The following is an 18,502-nucleotide window of genomic DNA, read 5'->3' as shown; positions in this document are numbered from 1 at the left end:
GCAACATCATCCTACTAATAAATTGTACTGCTTTGTGAGTCTGTAAATAAAAGCTCCCATAGGGCTATCCACAGGAACATTTTTACATTATTCTAACAGAACTTGTTTGTGAGGTATTGTAACATCACATCTATGACATCAGAATTCCAAGGCTCTTATGTTCTTAGAAAGCACACAACTCTCCATTCTACATTTAGTAGTGCAGAGAAAGCACAGTGAAGACCTAAACAAGTGAACAGTAGAGATACCGTAGCCTTATAACACGCATCACACAGCTTGTAATATACAAAACACAGCTGTAAGTTGATAGTTTGTATTGACAAAGAGAAAAAAAATGAATCAGCTGGAGCAGTCCGTCAGTCTTGGGGCCCTTCGCAGAGACAACGAGGCCCTGAACAGAAACAACAGGGACCTTCACAGAGAGAATGAGGTCCTCAAGCAGACCATCAACAAGCTTCGCAGGAAAATTGAGCGCTCTAGAAACAAGAAAAAGAGGGATCTCCAGATAGAAAACGAGATTCTTCACACCCATAATGAAGCCCTCCTCAAAGATGTTGACATCCTGCGTAGTCAAAACAACATCCTGTGCAAAGACATGAAGGACATTTGCAAAAAGAACAAAGAGATGCAGGTTATGTTAAAGAACCTGGAAGTTGAGAAGAGGACCTTGGACAAAAAAATGGAAGAGCTGACACAACATAAGACCCTGGAACAAGAGCTCCAGGAGGTCAAGAAAGTGTTGTTTAATAGAGAAGAAGCCACCAGACAAAAGGATGAGGCTCTTCAGAAACAAGCTCAGGTGCTCAAAAATGTTCTGAAAGAACTCCAAGGCTTCAAAGGCACCAATGATGCACTGAGCCAAGAAAATGCCTCCATGAGACAACAAAACAAGGCCCTGGAAGAGGAACTTCGGGATGCCAAGAAAAGGTTGTCTTATCAAGAAGAAGACATGAGTCGAAAAGATGAAGCTCTTCAAGAACAAGTACAGGTGCTCAAAAATGTCCTGGAAGAACTTGAAGGCTTCAAAGGAACCAATGATGCACTGAGAGAAGAAAACATCTCCATAAGACAGCAAAACAAGGCCCTGGAACAAGAAGTCCAGGAGCTCAAGAAAATGTTGTCTGATGGACAGGAGGAAACAAGGCATGATCGTGAGGCAATCAGAAGTGTTCAGCAAAAGCTCAAAGACTCTGAACACAAATACAGTGTGATGAAGCAGGATAAGGAGTCAATGACAAAACAACATGAGGCCCTGGAAAGAGAGCTTGAGGAGGTCAACAGAATACGGAGTGACCAGGAAGTGGCCTTGAGAAAAAAAGATGAAGCCTTGCAACAAAAAATGCAGGAAGTCACAAATATTTTCAAAGAACTCAAAGTCTTTGAATGCAAATATAACGCAATGACACAAGAGAACGAGTCTTTGAGCCAGCGCAACAAGGCCCTGATGAAGGAGACAGACGACCTCCAGAGAGAAAACCAGTCCCTCAGAGAGAGTCCCCAGGAGCAGGCCTTTAAACTCAAGACTGTGGCTGACGAGTTAACTGAGGAGTATATGGTCAAGTTCACTGGGGGCCAGCGGAGGACAAGGGGTTGGTTTTGTTTTGTTTAAACTCCCACTGTCTTGAACTTTGGACTGAATCGGAATGTGCTGATTAATATCGATTACTTTTGGACTGTAACTGTTAAAACCTACCTATGTTTCCTGTGGAACACCCAGTCCCCCCAGGAGGGGGGTTTCTCTTCGAATGGTTGGCCTGTAAAGTCTATTCACATATGTTACTCCAAAAGAAAAAAATAAAATTCGAAGAAAATTTGTTGCTTGCGTTGTAGTGCAGAGGAACAGTAGAATTAACTTTCCAGGGCCCCCACAATGCTGTGGGGCCTCAAGAAACCCAGGACTAGAAGTTTGTTTTTATCAACATTTTTTATTTTATTTTTATGTTAATAGTATTGGAAGTATACTACTGCTGAATAGCCAATTTGACAAACAGTTTTTGAGAAAATAATCTCAACACATGGTCCATATACTGCAGTTGAGATTTTCATCCAAAACATCTAGAAATTGACATTAGATGTTAAAATTTCCATTTTTAAAAAGTGTGTACCTCAGTTTTTAAGACAGCATGGAACTTAAGTCCTCAAAGTGATTGGAAAAAATGGAAATTTGAACATCTGCACTTGAACTGTGCATCTGTGCAAACTCGTTGTATTAACATGTATAAGCAATGGATCACATTACTCTTTACAGGGGTGTTAAACCTATGGTATCAACCCAACTCTGCATTATATTGCCATTGTTTTGGTTTGCAACTTTACTGTTTTAGTTTTCTGTCACTGCTCTCAGGCTGGTGTTTCTGGGTGAAAAAGCTCTGATAAACCAGCATGTTATAGAGCCAGCACCAAATGGTTGACAGAGACAAAGTTAGCAAAAATAATGGTAAACATAATTCAGTATTTAGCAGCAAAAGAGTCCGATATTTTTCTCAGGATTTAGTGTTGCAGACCAAAATAGAGCTAACAGCAGAGTGAATATTGGACAGACATTCATCAGGTGTTCACAACCACTTCAAAATGACAGCTGTGTTCCTCCATGACTGCTGGATGTGTAAAGTAGCAAGTGTTTGCAAACAGCTTGCCAACTTCATTGGGTATGTCATTATTGTGATTACTGCCTGTGTTGCTGCCCTGCAGATGCCAAAAAGTTAAATTCCTCATGTCATGAAGACTCCACGCTCCAGACTGTTTCTGTGAATCCCTAATGGTGTGTGCTACACCATCATTTGACAGTATTTTTAGCTGTTAGACTGCAGCGTTATAACAGAGGCTATATATTAATCAAACACTTTTTAGATTTAAATCTTAGCTGAGCTGTGACATTCAGCGAAAAATAAAATGTTTTTTTTTTTTTTTTTAAATTGTATTCAAGAATTTGCAAACTGGTATATAGCCTATCATTTCTTTGAAAGGGCCAACAAATCCCTAACCTCCCCCTTCATTTAACAGATAGATTTGAGTCATGGAGAGTCCAGGCGTATTAGTGCCTCAAGCTGTGAATGATCCTTGAAGCCTGAAAAACGTCATTTTATGAGTAATTTGTAATTTGTTGCCATGTGAATGTCAAATATGTCAAGTATATGTCAAATACGTCAAGTAATTTTAAATTAAAATTGTCTTTGAAACTATCACCATTTCAGGCAGATAATAGCACTGATTTAAAAAAAAAAAAAGAAATTCAGAGAAGCACATGCACACTCATACACAAAACAAAATAAGAAGTTCAAATCCCCTGGAGCTGAGCTTTCATTAATGATAAGGCATTCCAGTTTCACAAAAGTTATGTAATAAAAACTCGTGGACTCTGAAAATGTATATTTACACTTCCTGCAGTAAAAGATAAGTAAACAGTTTTATCATCTAAAATCAGATTCATGGACGACACTGTCTTCAGTATTAAACCACTTAGATACAGTAAATCTAACTTAATTCCCAACATTCATATCAAAAAATTGATGACTTAAAAATATACTGGTCACCTTCCACTGATTCTAGTTGCGTATTGTGATTAATATCCCTGGACATGCAGCATTTTTCATGTGGCTGCAAACACTTGTGGTCCAATCGCTACACATCCTGAGGGATCCTGGGACGTCCGTCGGTGCACTCACACTCCTCTTTGTGATGTGGAGCGGCAGCGGACGCCTCGCTCTGAGCCTGTCCTTTGGTTTGGCAAGTGGGGCAGCAGGCGGTGTGTCCACCCTGTCTGCAGCTGTGACACGACAGAACCAGCTGGCAGCAGAACTTGGTGGAACAGAGCTTGTACTGGTCCCACGGACAGCCACAGTACCTGCAGTCTGAACGGAGACACAGAATTATTTTGGTTTGACACAAAGAGTAACACAAGAAGGAAGTGTTAATGTGCTTTAAAGCAAAGAGAGAAAACACCAACCTGAGATGATGTCACTGTTGGAGGAGATGGTGTAGCGCTCATCGAAGACAAAAAGTTTTCCTCGATAGAAACCCTCTGGGAAACGCTCGAGGTACTTGTGAATCCCACCTTTCAGCTGGTAAACCTCTTTACACACATCCTAGAAAACAAAGAAAGAAAACAAAAATCTGCCTTCTTTCTTTAGTGCTGAATATTTCAACCACAATAGTTTAAGTTCCCCCTTGTGGAGAATGAAAAATCTAAATGTCACCCTGTAGTTTAAAACCCAGACAGGTGGACTCACCTTGGAGCGGAGGTACGCAGAACCGCGCTCACAGCGGATCCCACCCGTGCAGTACATGAGGACCTTTTTGTCTCTGAACAGTTCGAGGTTCTGGTCAACGTAGTCCGGGAAGTAGCTGAACTTACGAATGTTTGGGGCCAGACACTGAGTAAACTGCCCCTGCATGGAAAACATAATCACAAACTTTACAACCTGACTTTGGTCCTGTTTAATAATGATAAGATTAAAGTCATTAAAAACTTCACTGAAACTAGCAGGAATTCAGTGTCGTGCTCGAGGAGAATGAACATTAAATGAACATTTCACCTAAAAAAAAAAAAAAAACAACAAAACAAAACAAAAAAAACTATAAATACACTAGAATTTTCTGGTTAATGCCTGAAGGATATGGCATTCTGCAACAAGTTAAACATAGTATTTGCATAAGGCACCTGGTGTAATTGTACAAATGGGCTAAAATAAACAAAGGATCACATTTGGACAATTCATTTTGTTTAAGTACCAGAACTAAGAACCTGTGCAAGTCAATATTTTACTAGGAAATCTGATAAATTGCTTACAATTTTACTCTCATAAAAGTTACGGCAGTCTAGGAGGATGGTGTCATTGCACAAATCCCCTTTAGCCACAAGAGCCTCCACTTCTTTGTGAAACTCCTCGGGCTCCAGATGAATTCCTGAGAGGAAGAAAAACACAAGATTTTAACTAACATGACCCATGACCACCTTCACCAACCACACAAAGTAAAAGCTTCAAAAACCAGCTGCAACAGAACACAAATTCAGCATGTTTATTGACACATAAACGCACATTTTTCCTGGAGAAAATATCAATTTTGTGGTATTGCAATTATAATATAGTACCTGCTGATCGGTATGAGATGACGTCAGGATCCACTCCCATAGGGACGATTTCTTTATAGACACCAACCCTCAGGTCTGTGAAACACTCTGCACCACCATCACTTGTCTGCATGTACACACAGTGACAAGCAATTCCATTTATATACAACTCTCTCTTATCATTATAAAAAAAAAAGATCATTTCAACTATTTTAATTATTTAATGCTGTGCTTAAAACTCTTAAAACTTTTTATTTATTTATTTATTTATTTTTTATCCGAGTCTGACCTTAAAGTCCTGCCTATCCATCTTGAAGAGGGGATGCGAGCGCATTGCGTTGATGTAAATGTCAGTGGCTGTGTTGGTGCCACCAACTGTTCCATTGATGCCTTCAGTTGCCACCCTCACCTGAAAATGATGAGCATGATATATTTTAAGGGGAGTAGTTAAACTGATTTAAATTATCCCTTTTTTTAAAATTATAGACACATTTTCCAAAATTTCTATCTCTTCACATGTAAGTATTCTGTATCCCAGCTGTGAGCAGGAATGGAGAACTTACTCACCTTGCCAGTTAAGTGGAGCTTTTGACACAAAGCTTTCTGCCAAGCACAGACGACATGTGGATCCTCCACTTGACAGTAGTGATAATAAAGGATCACCCTTCCTGGACCCCTGATGGAAAACAAGAGAACATCAAGAGACATCAGTATATCTTAACAAAACTCAGATATTAAAACTGAACTCATCAATACTCACAAATATTAATACAATTAAGCTGGATTTTTACTTTTTAAAACAGTGCAAAGATAACAACATGATGACAACTGAAGCATGATGGATGGATCAAAAGTCAACCAGTACTTCTGAAGTTGCTCCTCAGAGATGTGGCTGGTGCCGGGTATCCACGCAGAAATGTCCACTGCCGCGGCTTTGTGCTCGTTTGGTTGCTGTGTTTCAGGTTCTTCCTCCAGCTGGCTTAACAAACATTCATATGCTGCCTGTGTGAGCTGCTTTATTTCAGCATCGTGAGTCCTGGCCACATGCTTGTGAATAGCAGGGTGTTCCTTGAAGGTCTGCCCACAGCAGCACCAAGATGTGCTCCCCTCCGTCTGACTGCCGTCCCTCGTGGATGCCACAAAGGCAGCAAATGACTGTGGAGAGGAAAAAGTGTGAAGCATTTTCAATGTGGAAGACAATAGTTAAGAGAAGACATTGCACAGCAACATATATTTTTTTATCACGATCCCCTACATTTTATTTTTAAGGAATTACATATACAGTAGGCTATCAGCCAATATATAGGCCAAGCTGATTTCATGTGTTATTTTGACAGAAACCAGCATTGGAAGAATGCTCAGATCTTTGAGTGAAGTAAAAGTAATAATACAACCATATATTATTACCACATAGTATTTACAATTTTACTAAGGGAAAAGTACATGAGTATTAAGCTCAAATTAGACTGTAAGAACCAAAAGCAACAGTACTCATCATGCTCATTTGAGAATAATGTATATCACATTATTAGCATATAATTATTGATGCATTAATGTGCACTTTACTTGAGATTTTAGATGATAGCTGAATTACAGAGTTTTGAGTTATTCCTCAATATTGTCCTCTTCCTGCATCTGCAAACTAAGCTGTGCTCTCCAAGCTGGTCAGAAATCAGAAGTGTAAGTTACTATTCAGTGAGTTTGTTGTCTCTCACCTTCCTCCTGCAGAAGCTGTAGTATCTTCTTTGTGAGGCAGAAAGTTGTTTCTCCTGTTTTAATCCATTAGATGTGGAAGAGTCGAGTTCCAAGTCCATGAACTCTGAGCATCGTGTATGATCCACTGCCGCCATGGTGTTTAACACCTTTTCAAATATTTAGTAAAGAGCTAGTAAACTGTCTTTGGCTAAGTTAGAAGGTTTGGAACCAGCTCTGCTTTGTGGGCTGAACGCACAGGGCTAATTCCTAACCAAGTCCCTGGTATTCGGATTATTACATTCAAGCCTCATATTGGCAAATATGAAATATGAAGCCCCGATAGTGGTGAAACCATAGGGTGAAACTTACATTTTACAGACACACAAATAATCCAACGTGCATGTACAGTCTATGCGTCAAACTCGACATCGGACGAAAACAGACGTTGCACCTTCCGGTTGACCCCGGATGTGCCTCACTTGAATCAGACCGCTTTTATTTTTTTTGATAGCGAGGAGGCGGACTGATTAAGGAGCTTGTTCAACCGACTTTTTCATTTGTTTCACATTCAATTTTCTTGTCTAAATACCTTGCATTCACGTCGAAGCGGAGAGAAACATGTCCAGGAGACGACAGAGCGACGAGAATGACGGTTAGTGAACGTTACCTGTGCAATTCAAACGTTAAGCTAAAAAGACTGGTGGCTACCGAGCGTGTTAATTCTGGCCCGGTGAATTCACGCATGATTATTGGTAAACTATTTTACGAGGCCAGCTTTCGGTTTTATCGTCATATTCCACAAATGTGCTATACATGTGCTATTCATCGATGTTTATTTTGATTAACGTGGCTTAAAACGAGAAGCAAACTGCCCTTGTGATAAGTTAACCGGTGCGTGTCCCGTTAGCTGCTTTTAACGTGTGAAGCTAATATGGGGGCGGTAACCAGCCGCTGTGGATCATGCAAACATATCTTGTTAGATTAGTGGGTTTACAAAGTATTAATGCTGGTTTTTGCCTCATATGGTTTTCTGTGATCCACGGGTTAGGGCTGATTTAAAAAGTCAATAAATTCATCAAGTCATCCATACTGGTTTTCATTGATTCCTTAGATAATTATGCGAGAAAAGCAGGGATTATATGTAATTCTACGCGGTTTTAAAATGTTATTAAAAAGTTTAACTTTGTACAGATGCAGAAACTCAGTTAAAGTCGTTAACAATCAGTCAGTTTTCTTTTAAATATGGTACATTCCAACTGGTTCAGACAAAATGTCTGTGTCCCAGTAGAATCATTTGAACTGCTGTCATAGTGTCCTATGGATTGATTCACTAAGGGCTGCAAATAACAATTATTTTCATTATTAAGCAATCTGGCCATTATTTTCTTGATCAATCATAACCATACTGTCTGTTAAATGTTAGAAACCTTCTTCCATGTCCTGATCTAAAACACGAAGGTCCCAATTATAGATTAGGAGTGTGAGAAAGATACAGCAAGTAATGTCATCTGTGACTTATCATAGTTGTGCTAGATAGAGCATCACAGAACACTCCTACTTATAACCACATGCTTAATTACAGCCTTCAAAAGTCAAGTTTTGTCCAACCAGCAGTCCAAAAACCAAAAGATCATCAGTTTACTATCACATAAGAAAAGCATCAAATCCTTACATTTGAGAAACTGGAAGCATCAGATATTTGGCATTTTTGCTAAATAAATGTCTAAAATATTATTTGATAATCAAATGGTTGCTGGAGTTTTTCAGGCATGCCTGTTTAAATTGTATTATTATATTGACTTTCTCTGCTACACAATTTAAAAGAGTACTCCAGTAGTTTAGCATGTCATTTTCATGAGGTTGGTGGACTCACAGGAAACAGATTATGGAAAAGAAATGGTAAAAATTGAAACAGGCTAAAATATCCTGACATTAATTCCCTGTTGGGGTATCAAGGTTGAGGAACACTGAATCTTACAATTCCCGCAATGCAACGTAATAGCATATCTAAATGCTGTCTCTTTCTGAGATAACTCTGATGACACAGATTCTCAGTCCTTGAAAGGTTCCTCAAGAGCAACAGAAGACATTATATAACTATTGCTGCAGGCTGATTAGCACTCTCATTGACTAGTGAACCTGTCCTCATGTGTAAAGTGCCCCTTTAATGAGAAACCTCAAATGGAAACAGAGCTGTACAGTCTTTTACACATTATATGTGTATGTGTATTCTATTTCAGGATGGACTTTCCCATCAAGTCTGTCCTTGAGTGACTCGTAGCTAATGTTTCTCCTTCCACTCAATGTGATTATTGTGTTTCTCTTTTAACTTTACAGGAGGTCAGCCCCATAAAAGGAGGAGAACATCGGAGCCCATTGAGATTGAAGACCGTCTGGAGTCACTGATATGTCGTGTGGGGGAGAAGGTAAGGAGTCTGTACAGGTTTGTGTACTTGTATAGGTACTGTGCTTGTTGTACTTTGTAAAGTTTTATGTTTTTGGTATGGGTGGCTTCACTGGAGATTGAACCCTAAGCTCTGGAAAGATTGAACCTCACATCACCAATTTAACGCTTTACTTCTAAAGACAAACACCAGAACGTTTGGTGGTATTTGCTGCTATGAAGGATACTGTGGTTAAGCAAAAACAAATGAAATAAGTGGTGGTCTTATTTAACAGTGAAGTCCTTTACCTTAAACTGCTTAGTCTGTTAAATTTTGCAAATGCTAAATTGCTTAATATGTCTTTACAGAGTACATCGTCCCTGGAGAGCAACCTGGAGGGCCTCGCAGGTGTCTTAGAGGCAGATCTTCCAAACTACAAAAACAAAATCCTGCGCATTTTATGTGCAGTGTAAGTTCATACCAATTATCACCCTTTCATTGGTAAAAAGCTGAGTCTTTAAGACGGTAGTTCTCACTGAATTGTCTTTTGTTGACAGTGCCCGCCTCCTACCTGAGAAGCTGACTGTGTACACGACTTTAGTTGGCCTCCTCAACGCTAGGAACTACAACTTTGGGGGCGAGTTTGTCGAGGCCATGATCAGACAACTGAAAGAAACATTGAAAAACAACCTGTACAATGAAGCTGTTTACTTGGTAAGCTAATTTTTTTACAAGCACCTGACATGCACTGTTTAGAAGAACAAGTATATTACTATGTGTTTGCATTTTTAAACATAATGTCTTCTTTTTGCAGGTGCGTTTTCTGTCTGACTTGGTCAACTGTCATGTGATCGCTGCTCCCTCTATGGTGGCCATGTTTGAAAATTTTGTCAGTGTTACTCAAGAGGAGGATGTACCTCAGGTAGGTAGAAGCTTAATGTGTCATTAATGTTTTGGAAATGAGAATAGAGGTTAACTGTAGGTGGATTAAAAAGCAAAATGGGAAAAATAATACGAATACAACCTGAAAAGGGACAAAATAAAATAATACTGAAATCGCTTTAAAGCCACCTCCATCATACAGACCTTTAGTGGCCATCACCGGAGTTGAAGATTAATGGTTATATCATTTAACTTTGAGTTCAGGGCAAAAGGTATATATGCAAGTTGGTACTTGAGTTTAACAGAGATACATTTTAATGTTGAGTTCAAGATTTAAGGTATGCAGTGTTGTCAGAGATGTCGTTTGTGTCTTCAGGTTCGGTCAGACTGGTTTGTGTATGTGGTTCTGTCCTGTCTGCCCTGGGTCGGTAAGGAGCTTTATGAGAAGAAGGATGTTGAGATGGACCGACTCCTCAGCCAGATCGAAGGCTACCTCAAGTACGACATCTGCCTTATTTCCTGCTCTCTCTGTCTTGGTCCACTCAGTCTTTTGTCATCTGTTTCTTTGTCTTTCCTCCTTTTGTATTTGACTTTCTCCTTCTTGCTCTGTCTATTTTTACTTTTTCTGAGCTCAGTTGTCATTTTTATTTCAGTCAGTGCTTTGATCACACCTATCAGCTGATTCTTGCATCACTTGACATTTCTTTTTCAGGAGGAGAGTAAAGACTCATGTCCCAATGCTGCAGGTGTGGACAGCAGAGAAGCCTCATCCACAAGAGGAGGTGAGAGACACAGCAGTGCTACAGATGCTAGAGTCCTCTCATTCATTTACAGAATTATATATCACATTCCAGCTGCATGGCTAAAGTGAAGTTTAGGACTAGCAAAGTTTGTTTTTTTTTTTCACTTTGATAGTGATGCAGGTCAGGTCACTGTTAACACGCCCTCTTTCTTTATGCTCCTCACAGTACCTGGACTGCCTCTGGGCTCAGATTCAGAAGCTAAAGAAAGACCGCTGGCAAGAGCGTCACATCCTTCGTCCATACATTGCCTTTGACAGCGTGCTGTGTGAGGCTCTGCAACACAATCTGCCACCCTTCACCCCACCGGGCCACATGCCTGATGCCCAGTACCCAATGCCCCGGGTTGTCTTCCGCATGTTCGACTACACTGATGCCCCAGAGGTACATACGGTCTGCCCTTGATAGAGCACTTGTCAGCATGTTACTCATTTGTTTTTGGTAATTGAAATGTTGCAAAACATTCAAAATGGATCATCTCCCAATTAATGACCAGCAGCGTGTGCAAGTTGAGTTGCAAGTTAAAAATTGAATGTGATTTGATCTCATTGTTGACAAGGAGAAGAATGTAATGTAAGAAATATACAGTCATTAAAATATACTACTATAAAAAGAAAAATACAATCATTATGCATTTTTAATACATTTAAAACATGCATTCATGTTGAATTGTACAATATCACACCTGTATCTGCGATATTCTATACAAACAGGACAATTGAATAAGGACAAGTTGACACAATCAGTTTGTCTTTAGGGTTGTTGTCTTAAATGTTCACCATTCACAAATTTCCCTGCTCTTTGATCTCAGGGTCCTGTTATGCCTGGCAGTCATTCTGTGGAGAGATTTGTCATTGAAGAAAACCTGCACTGTATCATCAAGACTCACTGGAAAGAGAGGAAAACATGGTGGGTGACAAGCATGACCATGTTTCAGTTTTGACAAATCTGACAAAATGTCTGAACTTAAATGAATGTTGAACATCAACTCACATCTTTTAACATTTCTGATTTTTCTTTATTTTTCTTTCAGTGCTGCCCAGTTGCTCAGTTATCCAGGGAAAAATAAGATTCCGCTCAACTATCACATCGTGGAGGTACACAGTGTTGTTACCAGCTACAGGCTGAGAAATTAGAGAAAAATGAGAGGTTAGTTTAGAATATTGGTCTGTTTCATTTTTCAGGTGATCTTTGGAGAACTTTTCCAGCTGCCTGCTCCACCTCACATCGATGTCATGTACACCACACTGCTCATCGAACTCTGCAAACTGCAGCCAGGGTCACTGCCACAAGTTGTATCCTTGATTTTTTTTCTGGCACTACAGTTTATGTCAGGAGTGTCCTTTAACACAAGTTTGTTTTCCACCACCCCCTGAAAATTTTAGAGCTTGTTTCAGAGTCTAGTTTTAAGCACATATGTTATTCCCATTGAGGCATTGTTTTTTGTGTTGTACATTAACGAAATCCTATATTTAAAAAACATTTTCTAACAAAGTGGCAATTTCAAAGATTTTCACTTAAATAAGTGTTTTTTAAGTCACTATCTATTTTAGGATGAGGTAACACAATGGTGATTGAGCCTATGACCCACTGAAGAAATTATATAGTAGAATTTTATGTTATTATGAATAGGGTGTCTAATATGACTCACCTGCAAAATCTCAAGGAACTAACTCAAAGAAAATGATTTGGTTCAAAAACAAACCTACAATTACCACATATCATCATTGGTGTCGCCAAAGATAACGAAAGTAAGATCTTTGAGATTACTACCCTAATATTTAATTGCCGTGACAGATTTTGGCAAAATTTGTTTTAAATGATTAAACATAAGACCCACGAACCACAACATCTCAATACGAGAAATTTTGTTTAAATAAGATTAAACTGACTGAGAGGAATAATTACAATGAACATGTGACAGTAAAGAGTTCTCAATTGTAAGATGTGGTATTAAAACACCCACAAAAAAATGCTCTTAAATAACTGAAAAGAAACTTTACCTTAACACCTGCCTGTTAGTTGGCCCAAGCCACAGAGATGCTGTACATGAGACTGGACACCATGAACACCACCTGCATAGACAGGTAAGCTTGGTGCACGTTAAGTTCTCCTGAACGAGGGAAAACTGAAGTGGTTCCAGTCTGTGATGTAACATCGTCCTTTGTACTTTCCTTTGTACTTCCAGACTAATCAATTGGTTTTCTCATCATTTGAGCAATTTCCAGTTTCGCTGGAGCTGGGATGACTGGTGAGTGATTGTGCAACAGAAACAGCAGCTATTCATAGTTCGTCAGAAAACAGAAACAGAAAATATGGCCTAATACCAGTAGCTGTGAACAGTACAGTTGATAATGTGATGCTGTGTCTTTGTAAAGGGCTGACTGCCTGACCGTGGATCTAGAGAAGCCCAAGCCCAAGTTTGTCAAAGAAGTTCTGGAGAAGAGTATGAGGTATTACATCACGATTCACATTTTTCTTTAAAGGTCCCATATTGTATAAAGTGAGATTTCCACGTCTTTTTTGATTATAAAGCAGGTCTGGGTTTTACATTAATACTGTGAAAGTATCAAAAGTGCTCAGTTCACAGAGAAATGCACACAGCCTGTATTCAGAAACTGAGCCTTAAAACAAGCTGTCAGGACTTGTGTAACTCTGTGATGTCACAACAAAGCAGTCACAGCTCTCAGCCATGCCCCAAGCCCCACCCACCAGGACCCACCGTCCAACTTTGCAGGATTTGGTTTCTCTGAGTGTTTACCTGAAATCTGCTACATTTTTATTAGATCACTCAGCAAACAGTCAGCGACTTGTTGTTAGAAGAGTTCCAGAGAGAAGCCTGAGAGGGGATATCATACACCAGAAAAGTGTAAAATATGGGACCTTTAAGTTTTAAAGATTTCATGTTAATTTTCTACTTTTCTCATTTGACAAATAAATTGATCTGATTGGTAGAAGGAACTGAAGGATCCAGGATGTGGCCTGTGAATCTGTGGCTCAGTACTGTTTTTTAAAACTGTTTCTTATTTAACCGAAAAATGCTTTCTTCACTTCATATTTGTTTTTCCACACTATTTTCTCTCCTTAGTGAAGCTTTAGGATGTTCACTTAGGGAGAAGTTGAATATTACCATGTTTTCCAATTATTTGTGCTTGAAAACATTTATTTATATATGTGGCCCTTTAATTAGGAAACTGCCCCCCTTTGACCTACAGTTGTCTGTTTGCTCTTTTTCCTTGCAGACTTTCGTACCATCAGAGAATAGTGGACATCGTCCCTCCCACCTTCGCAGCCCTGGTCCCTGCTGAACCCATCTTCATTTACAAATACCTGGATGAAAATGCTTGTAAGAACACTTAAAATTCATATTTTCACAAATCAACAGTATCCTCTGCTAAAAAAAAAGCAGCACATTTTAAAATAACAATAAAAAATTACTGTGAAAAGGAGCAACGACCATAAGCCTGTTCAGGAAACCATTGTGGTCAGCACCAAACTTTTCTGTGACTAGCACATACATGTAGACATGAACCCAATGAAATGTCTCTCCTGCCTCACAGCTTCGTTACCTGGTTACCCAGTATCCATCACGGTTGGAAACGCCATCAAGAACCGAGCGTCCAACGAGGAGATCTTGACCATCCTCAAAGAAGTGCCCAACCCCAACCAGGAAGATGACGACGGTTATTTTATTTTATTTTAATTGCATACAATTTTCTTGAAAATGCCTCAGAGAGGGAAACATCATTACCTACTCATGCAAAAACATGTGTGTTTGCCTTCAATAATCATCGTAAAAACTGAGAAAAAATGTTGACATTAATGTGTCAAAGGCTTTACCTCAGAGGGGTTCTTCTCACTGTTACAGGAGTTTGGATGACACAACCTTTGTCAGTTCACCTGAAAATCTGCATTTAAATGAGACTAACATTTATCCAAATATCATTTCAGTCTGTTGGTTAAAATTGCATATTTCTTTTCTCCTTTACACTCTTCTGACTTTCTCTTTCCCTCTCTTCTCCTTCCAGACGAGGGGGAAAGCTTTAACCCTCTGAAGATCGACGTGTTCCTGCAGACTCTTCTCCACCTGGCAGCCAAATCCTTCAGCCACTCCTTCAGCGCCCTCGCCAAGTCAGTTTACCCACCATGAAAAGTTTTCAGGTTTCAAACTAAACAAAATAAAATTATATGATTGCAATTCTAAAGAAATTAGGGAACATATTGGTGTAACTTAAACACTATGTGATTCCAAGTGCAAAATGCATGTTTTAACTTCAAATTAAAAATGCTTAAACTATATTTAAATCTTAAGGAAACAATGTACAATACGAATACCAATATAATAATATGTGATAAGCCAAAAGCCTTTTAAGGGCTAATAATACATGGAACTGCTTAAAATTCATAAATAAAATTGTATAAATTCACTGGATGTTTTTCTAAAATCTTGATATTCCAAAGTAGTAATTTCCTCAACAGAGTTCAGTAGCTGTACGTTAATCATGAGACTAATCAAACAGATTTTGTATTGAAGATAAGATTGCAGACCTGCTGGTCTCACCTGCATCTGACTCCTCCAGGTTTCATGAGATCTTGAAGACCCTGGCGGACTGTGACGAGGGGAAGCTGCACATCCTCAAAGTGGTTTATGACGTGTGGAGGAACCACCCACAGGTAAAAACAGTCTTTCTCATGTCTTCTAGATCTTTGTTGAAACTTCTACTGTCAGTCAGTAATAGAAAAGTTGATCTCCATACAAAAATGTAAATTTTTGATGACCTACACGTGAATGATGTGAGTTCTAGTGAAGAGTTTGATTATCATGAACTGTGTGTCCTGGCTGTTGTAGATAATTGCAGTGTTGGTGGACAAAATGATTCGGACACAGATTGTTGACTGTGCTGCTGTGGCCAACTGGCTCTTTTCTCAGGACATGGCCCATGAGTTCACCAGGTGGGACATCAACAAAGATAACATTTTTAACCTTTAGACGTTTAAGTTTGAGGAAAATCTTTTTCCCCTGTTTTATTAGGTTTTATCTTTTCAATTTTTCCCATTGCGCATACTGTTCTGCTAGGACATAAACATTGATGCTCTGTTTTCTCCTGTTAAGCTTTATTTTTGATGTTAAGTGTCTTCAATAAGGATTTTCTCTGTCTGGGGTCAGTAATCTAAAAAAAAAACTTCTAACCTCATGCAGACTTTTCATCTGGGAGATTTTGCACTCGACCATCCGAAAGATGAACAAACACGTCCAGAAGATCCAGAAGGAGCTGGAGGAGGCCAAGGACAAGCTGGAGAAACAGCAGCATAAGCGGGTAAGTTTATCCATCATATTATGTCCATCATCGTCTGGTTAATCAGTTCTATTTTAATGATTTGTTTTAAGTCCTTCATTTAAAAAATAAAATAAAATAAAAAATAGTAAATGAATGCAGATGGTAAAAGGATTGTATTGTTTACTGCACAAATAGAGGGACAGTGGTGACGACGAGGAAATGGACAAGAACAGCGAGGATGAGGAGGGTCAACTGGAGGAGCAGATTGAGAGACTACAGGAGAAGGTGGAGTCAGCACAGAGCGAACAGAAGAACCTGTTCCTCGTCATCTTCCAGGTACTGATGGCTCCTTTTTTTCCTTCAGATCAGTGACTTCCAAACCTTAGACAAGATCAGTGCACCAGGTATTTAGAAGACGGCAGAAAGACGTATTGTGGAGCGCCATCAGCAAAGGTTTTAATCAGACAAGGGACATTTCCTGCTCATCATCTCCCCCCAGAAATTTCCTGACGGTGCAGGATGGGAGAAAGGATTGCACTTTATTAAATGTTGTTTTCCCTCCCTCAGCGTTTCATCATGTTGTTGACGGAGCATCTGGTTCGCTGTGAGACCGGCAGCGTCGACATCAGCACGCCATGGTATAAAAACTGTATTGAGCGACTGCAGCAGATCTTCTTGATGGTAAAACATTCTCTCTCACACACACACACACACACACACACACACACACACACACACACACACACACACACACACACACACACCTGCCTGATCCTGTGGTTTACCCAACTCCCAATTGAGATGGTTAAAGTTGATTTGAATTTTTCTACCATGAGGAAAGTTTCCACCTATGAAACGTTAGGACATATCAAGGGTCTGTTTTGAGTAAATGTCTATAAACCCATTTAGAAATTATTAAAAAAGACGTTCCTTACACCTGCAGAAATTGCCTGACAATCATCACGTTTTTAAAGGTCCCATATTGTATAAAGTGAGATTTCCATATCTGTTTTCATTATAAAGCAGGTCTAGGTTCTATATTAATACTGTGAAAGTCTCAAAGTGCTCAGTCCACAGAGAAATGCACACAGCCTGTATTCAGAAACTGAGCCTTAAAATGAGTCGTCAAGACTTCTGTAACTTTGTGATGTCACAATCAACCTGCTGTGTTTTTTTTTTTTTTTTTTTTTTTTTGGATCACTCAGAAAACAGTCAGCCAATCATAAGGGAGGCTGTGAGCCTCTCACCTATTTGTTGTTGCTAGAGCTCTAGAGAGAAGCCTGAGAGACGAGATGTAAAAATACATTGAGATGGTTTTTGGTTCTTAAAACAACAAATGTATCTTCTTATGGATATCAACACTTTAAATAAAAGACTGTGAAAGTGTAAAATATGGGACCTTTAAGTTTTCTTCAGAATAAAAGAAATCCAGTGATAGTTGTTTGTACATGCAGGGTACACAGTAATCAGAAAATGCTAATAGTGAATTTGACAAACACAGGATAAAAACAGGGCTCAAGCTGTTGTATCTCACAAATCCATAGCGAAACCATTCTTCCAAACATTTGGATGATTCTTGGCTCCAATTTAGCTACTTTTTGTCATTCAAATCTGTCTGCCCTGTTCACACACCATGATATCTCACCACGTGTGTTCCCTTGATGACGTCTTGTCTCTCCTTGTCATGCAGCACCATGTAACCATCCAGCAGTACATGGGAACCCTGGAGAACCTGCTGTTCACCGCCGAGCTTGACCACCACATCCTGGCTGTCTACCAGCAGTTCTGTGCTCTTCAGCTCTGAGACATACAAACACAAAAATGGATGAAATGTGTTCTTGTAATCACACAGTACCCGTGCTAAGCCTGCACATTAGAAACTACCAGCTCTTGCATCAAGAATCTCCTCATTACAGTTTTTTTTAATTGACTTGTTTTGTGTTTGGTGCCATTCGACATGTCAGTTGTGTGCAAGAGTCCGATTGAAATATCCTGTCATTAATTTGCTGTAGTATTCTCTCTTTTTTTTTTTTTTTAATTGTATTTACCTTTTTTCCTGGTTTTCCGTTGTGTTTATTTTTACATCCTGCTCGTGTTATGAATGGGTCTTTTGGGTCTTTTTAAAACTGTAGGAACTGTCTGAGTCCAGACAGAGCTGGAGGAACGATCATAGGAGAGGAGTCTTCAGGTCGGCTCTGGTTGATAATGAATCTAGAGAGCGCTCTACTTTTTTATATTGTTGTTTTTTTTGTGCAATTCGGAAATAATTAAACTCTCCAGAGTCTTTATCTGCCTGCTTGTTTCTGTCACTCTCAGCCACAAACTTCCACTCAAACATCTTCCTGTCTGGTTTATCTTTTTCTGATGGTGTGGATTAGCTAATATTCAAGA

The 18,502-nt window shown here is 39.3% G+C and overlaps 3 protein-coding genes across 4 annotated transcripts; 2 read left to right on the top strand and 1 right to left on the bottom strand.

Annotated features, from left to right (window-relative positions):
* Positions 1 to 204: 204 nt before the first annotated feature.
* LOC139637769 (golgin subfamily A member 6-like protein 26) lies at positions 205 to 1,761 on the top strand. Its single transcript, XM_071506638.1, has one exon. The coding sequence runs from the start codon at positions 335 to 337 to the stop codon at positions 1,607 to 1,609; it is 1,275 nt and encodes a 424-aa protein (XP_071362739.1). The 5' UTR covers positions 205 to 334; the 3' UTR covers positions 1,610 to 1,761.
* A 1,134-nt stretch (positions 1,762 to 2,895) lies between these two features.
* On the bottom strand, positions 2,896 to 7,200 carry LOC139637768 (thiosulfate sulfurtransferase/rhodanese-like domain-containing protein 2). The gene is made up of 9 exons (XM_071506637.1): positions 6,787 to 7,200; positions 5,937 to 6,226; positions 5,639 to 5,747; positions 5,361 to 5,480; positions 5,093 to 5,198; positions 4,790 to 4,905; positions 4,230 to 4,388; positions 3,947 to 4,085; positions 2,896 to 3,851 (listed from the first exon to the last, which is right to left on the bottom strand). The coding sequence occupies exons 1-9, from the start codon at positions 6,919 to 6,921 to the stop codon at positions 3,622 to 3,624; spliced, it is 1,404 nt and encodes a 467-aa protein (XP_071362738.1). The 5' UTR covers positions 6,922 to 7,200; the 3' UTR covers positions 2,896 to 3,621.
* A 45-nt stretch (positions 7,201 to 7,245) lies between these two features.
* On the top strand, positions 7,246 to 18,399 carry LOC139637766 (nuclear cap-binding protein subunit 1). 2 transcript variants are annotated; one of them, XM_071506633.1, is made up of 23 exons: positions 7,246 to 7,418; positions 9,104 to 9,192; positions 9,519 to 9,619; positions 9,708 to 9,864; positions 9,965 to 10,072; positions 10,409 to 10,530; positions 10,745 to 10,814; positions 11,001 to 11,216; positions 11,644 to 11,741; positions 11,866 to 11,929; positions 12,017 to 12,127; positions 12,855 to 12,919; positions 13,021 to 13,083; positions 13,211 to 13,285; positions 14,075 to 14,178; positions 14,393 to 14,515; positions 14,861 to 14,963; positions 15,413 to 15,506; positions 15,682 to 15,785; positions 16,033 to 16,150; positions 16,307 to 16,447; positions 16,679 to 16,792; positions 17,802 to 18,399. In XM_071506633.1, exons 1-23 carry the CDS (start codon positions 7,385 to 7,387, stop codon positions 17,913 to 17,915), a joined length of 2,388 nt encoding a protein of 795 aa, XP_071362734.1. In that variant the 5' UTR covers positions 7,246 to 7,384; the 3' UTR covers positions 17,916 to 18,399. The 2 variants fall into 2 exon arrangements, with proteins under 2 accessions (XP_071362734.1, XP_071362735.1); XM_071506634.1 differs by lacking the exon at positions 17,802 to 18,399 and adding an exon at positions 16,476 to 16,564 and having other exon boundaries at positions 16,307 to 16,396.
* The last annotated feature ends 103 nt before the right edge of the window (positions 18,400 to 18,502 follow it).

This window comes from Trachinotus anak, unplaced genomic scaffold (genome assembly GCF_046630095.1).
Source record: "Trachinotus anak isolate AG129_WGS33_773 ecotype Australia unplaced genomic scaffold, CSIRO_AGI_Tana_v1 ptg000021l, whole genome shotgun sequence".
NCBI classification, from domain to species: Eukaryota; Metazoa; Chordata; class Actinopteri; order Carangiformes; family Carangidae; genus Trachinotus; species Trachinotus anak.
Note: the sequence above shows the minus strand (reverse complement) of the source record. Positions and strands in the feature narration are given on the sequence as shown.

Excerpts from the sequence above, each read along its gene's own strand:
- LOC139637769 (XM_071506638.1), top strand. The coding sequence starts at position 335 with ATGAATCAGCTGGAGCAGTCCGTCAGTCTTGGGGCCCTTCGCAGAGAC.
- LOC139637768 (XM_071506637.1), bottom strand. The coding sequence starts at position 6,921 with ATGGCGGCAGTGGATCATACACGATGCTCAGAGTTCATGGACTTGGAA. Across the intron at positions 5,199-5,360 it reads TGGATAGGCAGGACTTTAAG|ACAAGTGATGGTGGTGCAGA; the intron begins GTCAGACTCGGA and ends GTGTACATGCAG. Across the intron at positions 3,852-3,946 it reads CAACAGTGACATCATCTCAG|ACTGCAGGTACTGTGGCTGT; the intron begins GTTGGTGTTTTC and ends GTCTCCGTTCAG.
- LOC139637766 (XM_071506633.1), top strand. The coding sequence starts at position 7,385 with ATGTCCAGGAGACGACAGAGCGACGAGAATGACG. Across the intron at positions 14,516-14,860 it reads CAACCAGGAAGATGACGACG|ACGAGGGGGAAAGCTTTAAC; the intron begins GTTATTTTATTT and ends TTCTCCTTCCAG. Across the intron at positions 16,448-16,678 it reads TGTTCCTCGTCATCTTCCAG|CGTTTCATCATGTTGTTGAC; the intron begins GTACTGATGGCT and ends TCCCTCCCTCAG.